Below are 14,021 nucleotides of genomic sequence, written 5' to 3'. Positions count from 1 at the left end.
ACGTCAAATGAAACATGTACGTCAATGGTCAAAACGCTACCCGAACAAACTTATTTTGACGTTTATTCGGTTGTTAACGGTTTTTGCACACCTCTGATCTAGTGTAACTACAGTGCTGTCTCGCTATATGCACAGTTTGGGTACTTTTTTTGACAGTTCTCTCTCTGAATATGCACAACTTTTTTTGAAATTCCCAACGGTTTTTTTCTTTCTTTCAATAAATTATCATTTTTTTTGTTCTAGAATTTCCCGTGTTATTTTAAATATAATATGAGACAGAAAAAATAGAATTAAGAAAATTAAAAACAAGAAAAATTAGTTACCAAGAAAATAATTTTCTTTATTACTATTGTCAAAATGTAAACAAATTGATTTTGAATGCAACCGACACAAAAGCTGTGCATATAGAGAGTGTGCATATAGAGAGACAGTACTGTATAGCGATAATGTAATTTGAGTTTACTCGCCGTTATAGCACACTAAAGTCAATACCTCAGCCACCCCAGCTTAACAGTGATTGGAACTTTTGATTTAAATTGGAACTTTTGATTTGTAAGGACTGGCTTTCTTCCTCAAACTCTTCTAGGCTCAACAGTCCTACTACAATTTATTAGGCGTTTATGTAAATCCTAGAATCGCTAGGATTATCTTATCATGATATTCATTTACATTCTGCATTGTTTTTACCGAGCAAATCCCATAAACTCTTCTATAGGATTATTCTTTTCATGAAATACGGCAAAGTCTCAAGAAGAAGTAGAGGATCAAACCGAAGTATCATACACTGAGCGTTTAGGATCAGATAGTAGATTTTCTTTTCCTAAATTTCTCTTACTTGATCCTTTCCCGAGAAATTTTACGAGCTAAATATTTTCGAGAATCAGCCTGGGTATATCTGGACCTTTAGATTTATATTATTACTTGTTAGAGATTTTTTTTTGAATAATATCTCAGTATGGAGTTATTTAGTCGGAATTCACTCTATTTTTTGAAAAAAAAAAGGACGATTGGGTCACCGGTGACCCAAAAATGAAACTTTTCCTACAGTCATCTAAAGTCGTATTTTGCTCTAAAAGGTCAGAAAAAGTGATTTTTTCTGACCCCCGATTTTTGACCTTCTCGTCCTTAAAGGGTTAAAGTTAGTTCAGTCCAATTTTGAGACCGAAAGAGTAGGACAGACATATGCAATTCATTTGGGAAAGAAAAAAAAATGAATTTTGACTTTATGATATTTTCCTGATCTAAAAGATATGCTGGAGCCATTATAGACTTCATATCATTTCCCAAACTTATAAATGATTATGGTTCAATATTTTCCGATCTTAAACGGAATGTTATTTTGATAGCTTAAAAACGTCAAAATCAATATCTAACTCTGTGAATTCTTGACGAAAGAGATGCATTCACAAACGATAATCTGCACTCTTTAGAGAATATATTGCATTGAAGAAATGCTTTCTTGTGGGACATATTAGTGGGAAAACTAATGTCTTAAATTGTGATCGGCAGTAAATGTGAAACGTGATCAATGATCGACTTAATTGTGTACACACTTTACACAAAACACACAAAACCAACGCACTTGGCAGCATCTTTCTCCTTTATACTTTATGAGAATCACTCCCGCTTTTTCTTTGCATCAAAATCGCTCTAAAAGGTGGTGAGATCTCACGATAAAAGTGAGACAGTATGATTGACATCCTGCTCAACAAACACACCATTTTCTAAATTGCAATCTCTACTAAATCGTGTGACCCTCTCTTCGATCATCAGATGATTAATTGGAAAAGATATCGGTTGCTGAATTAATTGTCTTCAATACACCTTCAGGTGAAATTTCGCTGTCAATCCATATAGCCAATATCTTTTTTGAGGCCATCGCGGATAATTTCAAATACAAGAGACAACCATGAGAAAGATTCATTTAAGATGATTGTAAAATTCCTCTGAAGCAGTTTAATGATATTATAGTAAAAAAGGTATATATAAAAACGATTGGCAAAAATTTCTGTTGCTTACAAACTTCACACTCTTTATCGACACAATTTTTTTTTTCGAGACGATCGCATGCGGGAAGTGTTGAATCTCATAGTTTTATCTCCAAGATTACCGCGTGAAAGGAGCCAGACTTACAAAAAAATTAAAGCTAAATAGCATACCAAAATATTCCAATTTACCTACATAAATCTAGACAATTGATCAGATTGGAGACTTCTTTACTGTGCTAAATAGGATTTCCCAGCAATGATCTACACAGCAAATACATTTAAATTCTCTGTCCCAATTAGCAATTCTATGTAATTCAATAAATTACATCTCCAGTGTGTAATTTCAATGCAAATGTTTTTGCTTAATTGAATTAAATTGACTTTAATGCTATGTATCAAGTAGGGATTCAAGTGCACAGGAAGTAAATTTCTTTGTAAAATGTCCAATTAAGTCGTCTGCTCTCGCACTAGACGCGCTTTCTTTCAAGCCCACTCTTTGTCCATTCTACCACATATTTTCGGCAAACTTCAACACAACAACTTCAATTGAATTCACTGGAAAAATCGGCACAAAAAAGAATACCTATAAAGCTCAATTCTAAAATATTTGATGATAGTGTTGTAAAATAATTTAATGTGAAGAAAACCGCAAGTGTCATGACATTTGATGATAAATGGATTTTTTTTCTTACTTGAGAGATATTGAAAAAGTAAATTCTGTAAGAATGTTCAATAAATTGCTTGGTAAAAATAGGCCAAATTTGTGGCTTATAGGCGAGTAAGAGATAAATTGTTCTCTTCTTACGATCATTAAAAACCGCTATATATTTGAACATTCCTCTGTCAAAAAAAACTGTAATTTAAAAAGTAGTAATAAGCAAAAATAAACAGTAAAATAAGCAGGAATCACTTTACCATAATGTCCATTTTTCGAAAAATTTAACCCTTTATTAAACGAACAAATCACTGTTGGACACAGTGAAGCATATAAAATTAAATTACCTGAAATGCGAAAGAAGTGATAGGGGAAACCTTTGCAGCTTCGTACAGAAAATGATTTTCAAGTTTCAATTTTATTTTAGCAAATGTCGCACAAGCCGAATGAATTACGACACAATGTCAAAAAAAATATCTTATTAAGTTCGTAATTCCACCTTACAAAATTCCGGAAAATTCTTGGATTTTCCTTTACAGGAAATTGAAAATTTTGTGTCGATTTTTACAAATCTGCCCCGCTTTGCCCAGTTACGTACAAAATTTGTCCACCTACGTACGCCTTATTTTCACCGTAAATATTACACCCGGATATAACTGTGTGCACATCATTATTTAAATGGAATTTTCATCTACTTGCTTTAACCGTTTTATAGGAAAATTTTGAGCTTATAAATGAATTTTATGCTATTTTTCTAACAGATGTTTTTGTGACACTTGGATAACCATTTCTTCACTACATTTTGACAGTCAATTAGGTATGATTTTTCACGTTCAGTAATAACCTCTCCGATTTGAGAGCTCTCTCAGGTTGAGGTTTTTTCCATACAGATCCGAAGGTATATCAGAAAAACCCGTTGCGAGTTTCAACATTTAAATCGACACGTTACACGAAAGTGAGTAAGTTCAAGAAAAAGGAGATTTATTTTAATGAAATTGAAATTAAAAACGTTCTCCCATGCTGAAATTCTACAAAAATTCACTTTTTGCAGCAAATGTTTACACACTGTTGTTGGTATTGTGGACGATTAAAGCAGACTTGAGCTCGCTAAAAATCGTGTAATATCGGAAATTTTGTGTTGATAGTTTTAATGGAAATTGCAGATAGCCGAGATAGTAACACTAATCCCGCTCATTCACAGTGCCATGATAAATATTTTTGCGCCAAAAGGACATAAATAGAAAGAAACTCACATAAAAAGAAATTGTCTTCTTGATATCTTTGTCGGAAGACAGGTAGCTCTTCACTACACACCCTTTTACTTGAATCTTGCAGAAATACAAGGAAATTAAATACAAATATCACTTCAAACTGAAAGTTCTTAAATCGCACGTAATTCAACTATGAGAGAGAGATAGAGACATAAATAACTCACTTGACAAACGTTTTGTGGCGCTGCGGTTGTAAAAAATCTCTAAAATGCGACAAAATATTCTCTAATTTATGCTTATTAGTAGGTCGTGTCCCTTCTTGTAATACGTACTTTTGCATTTCTTATTAACCAAAATAGTGTTGTACAAAAGGATTTTCCTCAGACCTATCCTGAATTTTGAGACAGCTCAAAAGAATATGAGTCTTCCAGCTCAAAATTTCATCCCAAAGTTTTTGTTGTAATATCGACAATTATTTACAATTACCCCAAATAGCTGTATTCAACTAAATTATAAAAAGGATTTTCTTGTGAAAATGACTTAACTCTAAGGCATTAAGCAATTTTCACATTAAAAAACCTCTCATTTTCAAGCCTGGATTAAAGTGTCAAGAATAACGAAATTCGAAATTGCAGAACAATCAGCGCTAAAGCGGCAAATAAAGTTAACTATCATTTTAGGCTTCCGGTAGATTTTCGAATATCTCGCTAAGTTTTGTGATATTGTAAAGAACCCCTGGATGAACCAAATATTCCAGAATGGCTTGCATAATGTGATCCACAATAGTGTGATATCCCAAAATCGTGGTCCATATTTTTATAAAGCTATAAAAGTTCCACTTTCCCAAGCTGCTGAAGTAATAATGTTTGTGAATTTCCCACAAAAACAGCCCCATTTGAGATAAAGATCTTTACGTAAATATTAACTCTGATAAACCCTCTATAACTTGTAATAGTTGTTTTTTTTTCCGAAAAGATACTTGAAATACGAAAAAATGCATAAAATTATTACACATTAAAATTGCAATTTTTGGCCCATTTTTTATTTTTGCTTTTTGAGGCTAGGCTTCAATTTTTTTTCAGGATATGTGAAGTGTTAAAAACTCTAGATATTAGAATATATGGCCATTATGGGTTACATTCATTTGATAAAATAGAAAAATCAACTTTTATTAAACTGCAACTATATGAAGCTGCACAGGTCTCCCCTTCCCCTCATGTTTCGCATAATAGAGAAAATGTCTTTTATTCATTTATTTATCTAATTTATTACCCTAATTTTAATATTTGGGAACGGAATATAAAATAATGCTCTCAAACTCCTTTTCGAAAGAGTTTTCGAATAAGGCGTTAAGAAATTTGGATCAAAAAATCGAGAATATAAATTTTCTTCTTCTTCGCTTTAAGTTTTTCGACCAAAGCGTCAACACTCAAAATAGCCAAAAATGTGAATCCTCGAACTATTCCGTTCGTTTCGAAATCGAAAATGTATTTTCGAAAATTCGTATATAGTAAGGAAAATTATTACAACTAGATCTCGCATTTGCTCTTTCTCAACTACCAAGAGAATTCATCAATTTTTTTTCGTTTTACAAAAAATGCTTTCCTTTGAGTTAATTACGGATCTGAGAGCAAAGTGAAGCAAACACAGCGGATAATCGAACAAGTCGTACTTAAAATCATTAAATTTCGAAATTTCATTCAAGCAGCTTTTTCATAAGTAATTTCTTTAGTTAAATATGTCATACCTGTCATGAATACGTCAACTTGGCGAAGAAATCGTATACTAAATAATCTGTCATTTAGTATTATTTTGTACTATTTTTTTTTTTAGTTTTATTATAGCCTTTCCTTTAGGTGCAGTTAGGGTACACCGTTTATAAAACAGAAGATATTACGCACACCGCATAAGTCGTAAAGGTAAAAAAAACATGATAATTCGTCTTAAAAAACTTTATGCCAAGCCCAAGTAATAAATAACTAAATATTTCATTTTCTAATTCAGACATTACCCATAATAATTTTATTCGTAGGAAAAGAAAAAAAAAGTTAAATTGACTACCAAATTTGTTGTCAGGGCAATCAATCAGCTCACAATATACTGTACAGATTTATGAGATATTGTACATTTTAAGAGATATTTAACAGCGCAGAGGTAATTCATCAGGAAAAAAAAACAAATATAATACTTTTACTGGGATTGACTAACCGACTCATTTGGATGAAATTTACTGTGGTAGGCAAAAGAAATTTCTTCACCTGTTGAAATGATTGAAATTGACCTGTTGTTTTTTTTGCCTGTTCTGGGCAGTGTTGCGACTTTTTCTTCGGCTTCGGCCACACATGAAAGCAGTAAAAAAAGTAAAATCATTCGGTTAAAAAAAATGTAAATAGCAAAACATGACCCTGAAGGCAAATGTTCATTGGTCTGTTTTGTGCTTACACCAAAAAAGAAAAGTGAAAAAGTCGTGGTCAAAGAGAAATTTCATTGAATATCTAACCAAAACGATAATTGGCATTAAAAGTGGAAAATGGATAGTCAATTTATGTATTTTCATCACATAGTATCAAATAGATTTGTTTTATAATTAGTGTAAAAGGAGAAGAAATGAAAAACAAGACACGATTCTGAAGAAAATATATAAATTGATGCAAACCAGCACTGATGATCATTTCCTCTCCTTTTTTTTCAACCTCAATTTGCAAAAGTGTTTAGTGCAACAATTGAGTTAAAACAAGAAGTTGCAGACTGGACAAAGTACTTTCATGATAATCACGATTTTGCTAATAGTCATCCATTAGCCGCAGTTGACTATTTATTATACCGTAAAATTGTACATAAGAGAATATAATCACTTTGAGAAAGGTAAAAGAGGTAAGTCGTGCTTATTGCTGCCTCCTCCCGACATCTTGGACATTTTATTATTTTACTGTACCAGGGCAAATGAGTCAAAACCTCCAAGACATTCTTTTCCATCTTTCCGACACTTTGGTAAAAGTGTTAGCAAAGTCTTTTTTTTACGACTTCTCCAGGCATATTATATTTCCCACATTTTTCACCTCCTCCATAATGTCTCTCCGAAAAAAGTATCTCTTGTTTTATTTCAACCACTATTTCCATGTTTAATCTTGCATGTTAAACCTATTTATTGCCGTACACACTTTCGGTATTGCAAATAAAAGACGGCCTCTAGCGCTCTGGGAAGCATCAGACAAAAAACTGATGATTTTATATTATTAAGTCATGCTAAGCTTATAGATTCTGTGATTCTTCTGCTAAATGCTCACTAATGTACCTATCAAAATTCCATATTTTCAAATATCAAAAAAAGGGAAAGAAAAATCATTGCTCTCTAAACAACAAGAAAAAGGCTTTCCAAAGTGCTCGATCTTTTTTTATCGTTTACCGGATTTCAACTAAATTGAACCGATTAATGGATCACTCAAAATAATCCATCACAAAACAGTTGTAAGAGTAATAAAATTGATTTGCGGATTAAAATTACTTATCGGTTCATAACCAGTACATTACCGGTACATAACTGATTTGAACCGATTTATAAATCACTCAAAACATTTCATAAATCGGTTTACTACTGGTTCATAACCGATTTTAATCGGTTCAGGCTTATTAAGAATTCCAAGACCTTCCCAACGGGCTCAAATACCATTCGATTGACCTTTGATCTTGTAAAACCATTATGTGTGACTCCCTTGAGTTCTGATTTTACAAATATGGTGGTTGAGGGACCAGTTTATCCAAACCCAATTTCGCGCAATTTTGGTTAATTTTTGATTTTTCGGTTTTGGTTCAAAGTGAACAAATTCGGCAGCTAACATAATTCATTTTACTCACGATCATATCATGGTATAAATGGTATATAATATCATGGTTTTTTTTTTGACAATTTCTGGAATTTTAATGGTTTTTTTAGTGTTCAGTTCAGGGCATTCATCAGCACCATTTTTTCTACGGCCACAATAAGGACAGAATCACATTGACAATAAAATGATCGCCGTAGCCTAATCGTATTTCGTAAATTTATGCTTTTTCATTGCAATTCTTACGCAAATTATTGATTACCGTATTACCTTATCTCATACTCGGTCGCACTAGGTGAAAATAATATAAGAAAATTGAAGAAATAAAACGAAAATGCGATAAACGGTGAACAAAAGGACTGTAAGAGAAATTAATCGTACAGTTTTTCTTGCTCACCGTTTATCGCACTTTCGTTTTATTTCTTCAATTTCCTTATATTATTTTCACTTAGTGAAACCGAGTATGAGATAAGGTAATACGGTAATCAATAATTTGCGTAAGAATTGCAATGAAAATGCGTAAATTAACGAAATACATTGAGCATTTTACTGTCAATGTGATTCTGCCCTTAAAATTTGAAAACCAATTCTGGATCGCGTTTTTCCCATTGTTTTCAAAATAACAAAAGCTGTGCGAATTTCAATGCGATAACCCAAGGATCGGTGCTTTTGCTGTTTAATTTCGACATTTGACAGATGTTTAATTCGATTTAAATTTTTTTTTAAGCAGCACCATCTACGTGAAGTCGATGCTATTTACGTACTTATTGAGTGACTTAAAACTATGGCTTTTACTGGAGAAATCTGGGGTGAATATAAGAACTGGCACTTCTTGTTCCGATGTCCACTTTAGTCTGTCTCCAAATTGTCTTTTTATAATCTTAATTTACTGCATATATTATCTTAATAAACGAAGTTGCATAAATTATTAATATTTTTATAGATATTATTATAGAAGCACTACTAATGTTTTGTTGCGTGGTAATCATAATCTCTATATCGGACTCGACCGAAGACAGTTTTCGCTTTTAATTTTTTTTTAGATTTCCTAAAAAGCTTTCGATAGTATCAATCACAGCCTCTTCCTTTCTAAACTTCATATCTTATAGGGGAAAATACTCTTCCTTCGAACTTTCATGCCTTCTAATAATGTGAATTTTCTTTTATTTTTCCTAAGCGACTTCCACATTTGTATTTTTATTCTGTATTTGTATGTACTTACACATTTCTGCTAAATTATTACTTAGCTTATAATCAATAATTATTGATAATTATGTAAAAATAAAAAAAATCACATTATTCGAAGGCATGAACGTTCGAAAGGAGGGTAGTATCTCCTAATTGTATAAAACTTATCAAATCGTTCAAGGGGGAATTATCTTCCCCTAGCGTTTACTAAAGGTATTGGTCAGGTATTATTATTATTATTATACAGTATGTTAGGCCTTCTTTTCTTCTCCATTTACATTAATAACCTGGCTACAAATTAACTGCATTAATTTTCATTTGTCACAGTTAGTCTTGCACAATGAACTTCTTAACCCGGGAAAGTCACAAGTGTTGTTGATTGCTGGTGGTCAGGTTATCCCTTACGTCTATAAGGCTAAGAATTCTTGGAATCGTTTTCAATGATTCTTTGGCTTGGGACAATTATGTCTTCTACATATGCAAAAGAGTGAATTTTTCCCTTTATTCGTATTAGAAAATATCAGATCTTCACCCCTCAGGATATTCGAATGCTATTAGTCGTGCTTTGCTCCCTCCCTTTTTCCCTATGGTACTGAGCTTTTCTTCTTTTATGTTGGTGCGTCTGTGCGGCACCTAATAGCAACTTTTAATAACTTAAAGGTCAACTTGTTAGAAGATCTAAAAAAGCTCCAATTAGACATGATTCCAAACTACCCCATCGCTATTTGTAATTCTCGTCCTATTAATTTATGATCAAATTAAAGTCCTCGTTGGTATTTGAATTGACATAATAGATATTTCCCGGAGCGGCGCCGATTTCTCCTAAACGCGTTCTTAGTGTTAGCTTGTCAGTTATCCCATTCGGAAGGTGTATCATAGAGGGGATTACAGTAGATTCTCTCTCAATTGAGCATTTGGGGCGAAATGTCATACGGTTTATCGATAGATTTGGGCGTCAAAGCCTTTGTAAATTCCACAAAATGCGCTCACTTATAAAGAATCACGATAAAATAGGAAGAACTACAGCGAATTTGAGCAAATTAGCTTCATAATTAAACGTGAAAATTGTCAACAAAATTTTTCGTTCGATTGAGAAAGAGCCGATTGGGCGAGAGCCTACTGTAGTATTGAGAGTTAGTTCATGTTGGATCGTCGTAGAGAATAGATCGTTAAGAGGAACGCTGAGGGTTCTGGATTAACCTGCGGCAGACAATGCGCTCATCCACGCGTTTGTTTTAACGGGCTACGCCCTTATAGATTCCCTGATGGATCTAACAATTTCTAACCCCTAAGGGGCCTAAGCGTAATGCTCTAGATCAAGGGTGAGCAAGAAATGTTTGAAACCGAACAAACGTCAAAATAAGTTTGTCCAGAGTGTATTGACCACTGACGTACAATTTCATTTGACGTTTGTTCGGTTTCAAACAATTCTTGCTCATCTCCGCCCTAGATACACTTACGACTTAAGCCGACAGATGGCTTAATGTAATTATGTAATCAAATAATGATTTGAGTAAATTCCGATAAGTCTCTCACTGACTAAGCCGTTTCTCTGCTTAAGCTGATAGACAGAATTTCTTCTCTAATTTATTCTCGAGTCTTTTCCTCTCGTAATTCTTGAGTATTAAAATGGAAATCACCACAGTAGACTCTCACTAATTCGGCTCTTAAAATCGGGCAACTTTTTAATTCGGGCAGCAGTTAAAACTGACAAAAGTTTGTTGACATTTTTCAAGTTAGATTGATTATATCGAATGAAGCAAATATGCTCAAATTTTCCATGCTTTATCTCAGTTGTGATGTGATTCTGCATTATTAAGAGGCTTTCATGAAATTTATATTTAATAAGAGCATGTAAACTTACAGTAGATTCTCTCTCAATCGGGCATATGGGGCAAAATGTCATCCAAATTATCGAGAGATTTAGGCGTCAAAATCATTGTAAATTCCACAAAAAGCGCTAAATTACAAAGAATTACGATAAAACAAGAGGAATTACAGCGAATTTGAGAAAATTTGCTTCATAATTAAACAAGAATATTGTCAATAAAACTTTCGCCCGATTGAAAAAGAGCCGATTGAGAGTCTACTGTAATATGAGCATGAAGGTGAACAAAAACTCGTTGCATTTCAAACAATTTGATGCCCGAATTTCTCTGTAATTCGGGTGACATTTCGGTCCTAAATTCCCTAATTTAAGAGAGCCTACTGTAGTTTTACTAAACGGTAATTACCAATTGTACAATTCGAAACAGTTTCACTATGAGACAAATTAGTTGCATCACGGTTTAACCCTTTAACGACGAGACAGTTTTCGCTGACCGAAAATCAGCAATAAAAATGAAACCGATAAACAAAACTTGTAAAACGTCTTACATCTAACCTTCGAAAAGCAAACAAAGTCTGATTTGGTGTAGTTTTTGTCTCTATAGGGACAAAAAGAACCCAAAAATTTAAGTAATTTTTCTGAGGGACTGATAATTTTCACTCTAACGAAAAATTTTATGTTTGAGTATTGTAGTTGCCTACAATACTCAAACATATTTATACAAAAAATAATTAAAATTAATTTTCAATATGAGAATTTAAAAATTCGCCATTTTTGAGCTTAAATATTTATCATTATAGCAAATAGGTGGAGACTTGCAAAGAATATCCTAGATTTCTTCAACCTTCTACTTTGCAAATGCATATAAATACAAGAAAAAAATAACTTTAGGTAGTCAGGAAAAATTATTTTCTTTATGGGACACCGGTGTTCCAATCGTCCTTAAAGGGTTAAGCCGAAGTTTGTCTAGCACTTAAGCATTAGTATTGACAAATAAAAATGAGTAATCGAACGTAAGGTATTAGACATAGAATAAAATTGCTTAAATTGCACAAAAGAATGTGTTTTTAGATGAGGCAAATATTTTATAAAATTGTGAAATTTGCAACTAGAGTTCAGTGAACCTTTTGTCCATTGATGACAATACCTGTGACTTTTTAATCATGAATCACAACAAACATACAATTTGACTCTCAACTTCTTCATCTTCAAGGTTGTGTTCATTTGCCTCTTTTCCCATCACTCTTCTCATTTTTCTACCTCCTCCCGAATCATTGTTGGTAAATCTTAATGTGACTCTTCTTGGAAACCTCCTTGTCTCCTATGTTCATTCTTACAGGGAAGAGGTTTCTAGAATACGCACTGATAAATGTTTCAGAGCGAAAAACAAATGCATTGAGCCCTCGTTTTTGATATTGCTCAAAGCAATTAACACACAATTGGAAATAATATGTGGCAGTATAGTAGCTATCTCATAAAAAATCAATTACTAATGGAAAAATTACGAAACAATGCGATAATCGTGTGAGACATCAAGCGTCACTCTCTCGAGTCTTGAAAATAACACAGAAATTTGGTCATTTCCTACGATTTTTCAGGGGTTTTCATGGGCACACTGAATAAATTCGTACTTACTATTTCTCCTTCAGTCAAAATTTCCACTTATTATCTAACTTTTAGCACGCAATTGCGATTTTTGCAGAGGTTTTTCAACCTTCCCGTCTTGACACTTCAAAACCAAAAATTGTAAACTGCACGCGCCTCATCACACTGCGCATGCGCAAATGTTAAATGCAATTGTTGGCAGCACTGCTGCGATTTGAAAATAAACGGTCAGACTACTTTGTGCAAATAAATTAATATTAATTTATTCAATAAATTGTTATTAGAAAACCCGTGCAATACTTTTCTACGAAAAAATGGGTATAAAATTGCAAAATGGAAGAGTTGCTGGAAGCTCCTTCATAAGAAGTGGAATTTTCTCAGTAGTAATCTGGAACTGGAGCACATGCAATTTTAACAAAATCTGCATAGCGTACCGTTCCATTGTTGGACACATTTGCTTCCCTGTATATATTGTCGACCTGGCACATAAGACAATTAATTGTAAAATCTCTGATAGCAGTGATAATCATTGACACAATAATAGTACCTCTCTTACTGATAAGCCTTCACCCCAATTCTGAAGAAGGTGACGAAGTTGCTTAGCTGATATGGTACCCTTTCCCTCTGGATCAGCAGCCTTGAAGGCTTCAATTACTTCATCCGGAAGATTTTCCACGGTTGAGTGTTGGTGCATGATTTCCAGAAAGTCAGCAAAACTCATTTTACCGTTCTTCTTCTTCAAGTACCCAGTCAACTCTTGAATTGTTGGAGATAGTCCCAGTGATCTCATAATCACTGTCAATTCATCGAGGGATGTTATTTGACCAGATTTGGTCCGTGCAAAAAGATAGAAACACTCCCTGAACTCTGAAAAAGGGAGCACATGATTAGTCATCAAAAGGTACTCCAATTTGATTATTTACCTACCATCGATATCCTGTTCCTTGAAGTAACGAGCCTAAAAAGTAAATAATACAACTGAAAATCTATTTGTACCTTCAGAAAATCTATTTATTACCATTTTATTGGAGAAAATTAGACAAACAAGAGGTAAATAAAAGAATTACAGGTGTCACTGCAGATAAAAAAAAAGTTATTGCCTGATGCAAACACCAAAATCTGCAAAACCTTTAAAATTAACGACTGGAAAGATTCCCGCCAATTCCACCAAAATGTCGTTTTCAAAATATAAGTTCAACGGTCAAACCAAAATCTGGAGCTTTCATTGATATTTGAGAACTTTCTATATTCTGGGTTTCTTGTAAGAATACTATGGAAAGGACAATTAGATATTTTTCTAGTGGGCCAGTAGAGATTCATTAAAAATCAAAGCAAAACCCAAATTTGTTAATTTATATTTTTTTAGATTTTAAATTAGGGAGAAACGGGGCATATTTGAATTGGAGTAGGGGAAATCGCGTTACCTTCGGACGATTCTATCTTCTATCATTTTTTTATTATAATTTTTAATTAATTTGATCCCTTATAATGTTATATTTTAATAACTAGTCCAATGACTGAAATTTCCTGAAAAGAGTCGTGGGTCAAATTCACAGGAATATAGAAAAAAATTGATCCGAAGCTTGAGTCATCCGGAAAGCGCGTTTTGCTCTACTTTTAAAATAGGATTTTTTCTGCTATTTTTAAAAGTAATTTATGCTTATTATAATGTAATTTAGCTTTTCAAATGATTTATAAAACTAAATTATGTCTTGGTAAAATTCA

General features: G+C 33.2%; 2 protein-coding genes across 3 annotated transcripts in view; both read right to left on the bottom strand.

The window, feature by feature from the left end:
- The window catches only part of LOC129799653 (dnaJ homolog subfamily B member 6), a 70,927-nt gene extending 58,459 nt beyond the window's left edge, over positions 1 to 12,468 (bottom strand). The window contains exon 1 of one of the 2 annotated variants that reach the window (XM_055843784.1): positions 12,327 to 12,468. The gene's annotated coding sequence lies outside the window, so the exon portion shown is untranslated. The remainder of the gene's footprint in view (positions 1 to 12,326) is intronic. The other variant, XM_055843739.1, reaches the window with a different exon arrangement.
- A 62-nt stretch (positions 12,469 to 12,530) lies between these two features.
- LOC129799646 (uncharacterized) lies at positions 12,531 to 13,397 on the bottom strand. The gene is made up of 4 exons (XM_055843726.1): positions 13,315 to 13,397; positions 13,224 to 13,254; positions 12,844 to 13,163; positions 12,531 to 12,775 (listed from the first exon to the last, which is right to left on the bottom strand). The coding sequence occupies exons 1-4, from the start codon at positions 13,315 to 13,317 to the stop codon at positions 12,674 to 12,676; spliced, it is 456 nt and encodes a 151-aa protein (XP_055699701.1). The 5' UTR covers positions 13,318 to 13,397; the 3' UTR covers positions 12,531 to 12,673.
- Positions 13,398 to 14,021: the final 624 nt, after the last annotated feature.

The sequence above is a fragment of the Phlebotomus papatasi genome, chromosome 1 (genome assembly GCF_024763615.1).
Source record: "Phlebotomus papatasi isolate M1 chromosome 1, Ppap_2.1, whole genome shotgun sequence".
NCBI classification, from domain to species: domain Eukaryota; kingdom Metazoa; phylum Arthropoda; class Insecta; order Diptera; family Psychodidae; genus Phlebotomus; species Phlebotomus papatasi.
This window is presented reverse-complemented; position numbering and strand designations above follow the sequence as displayed.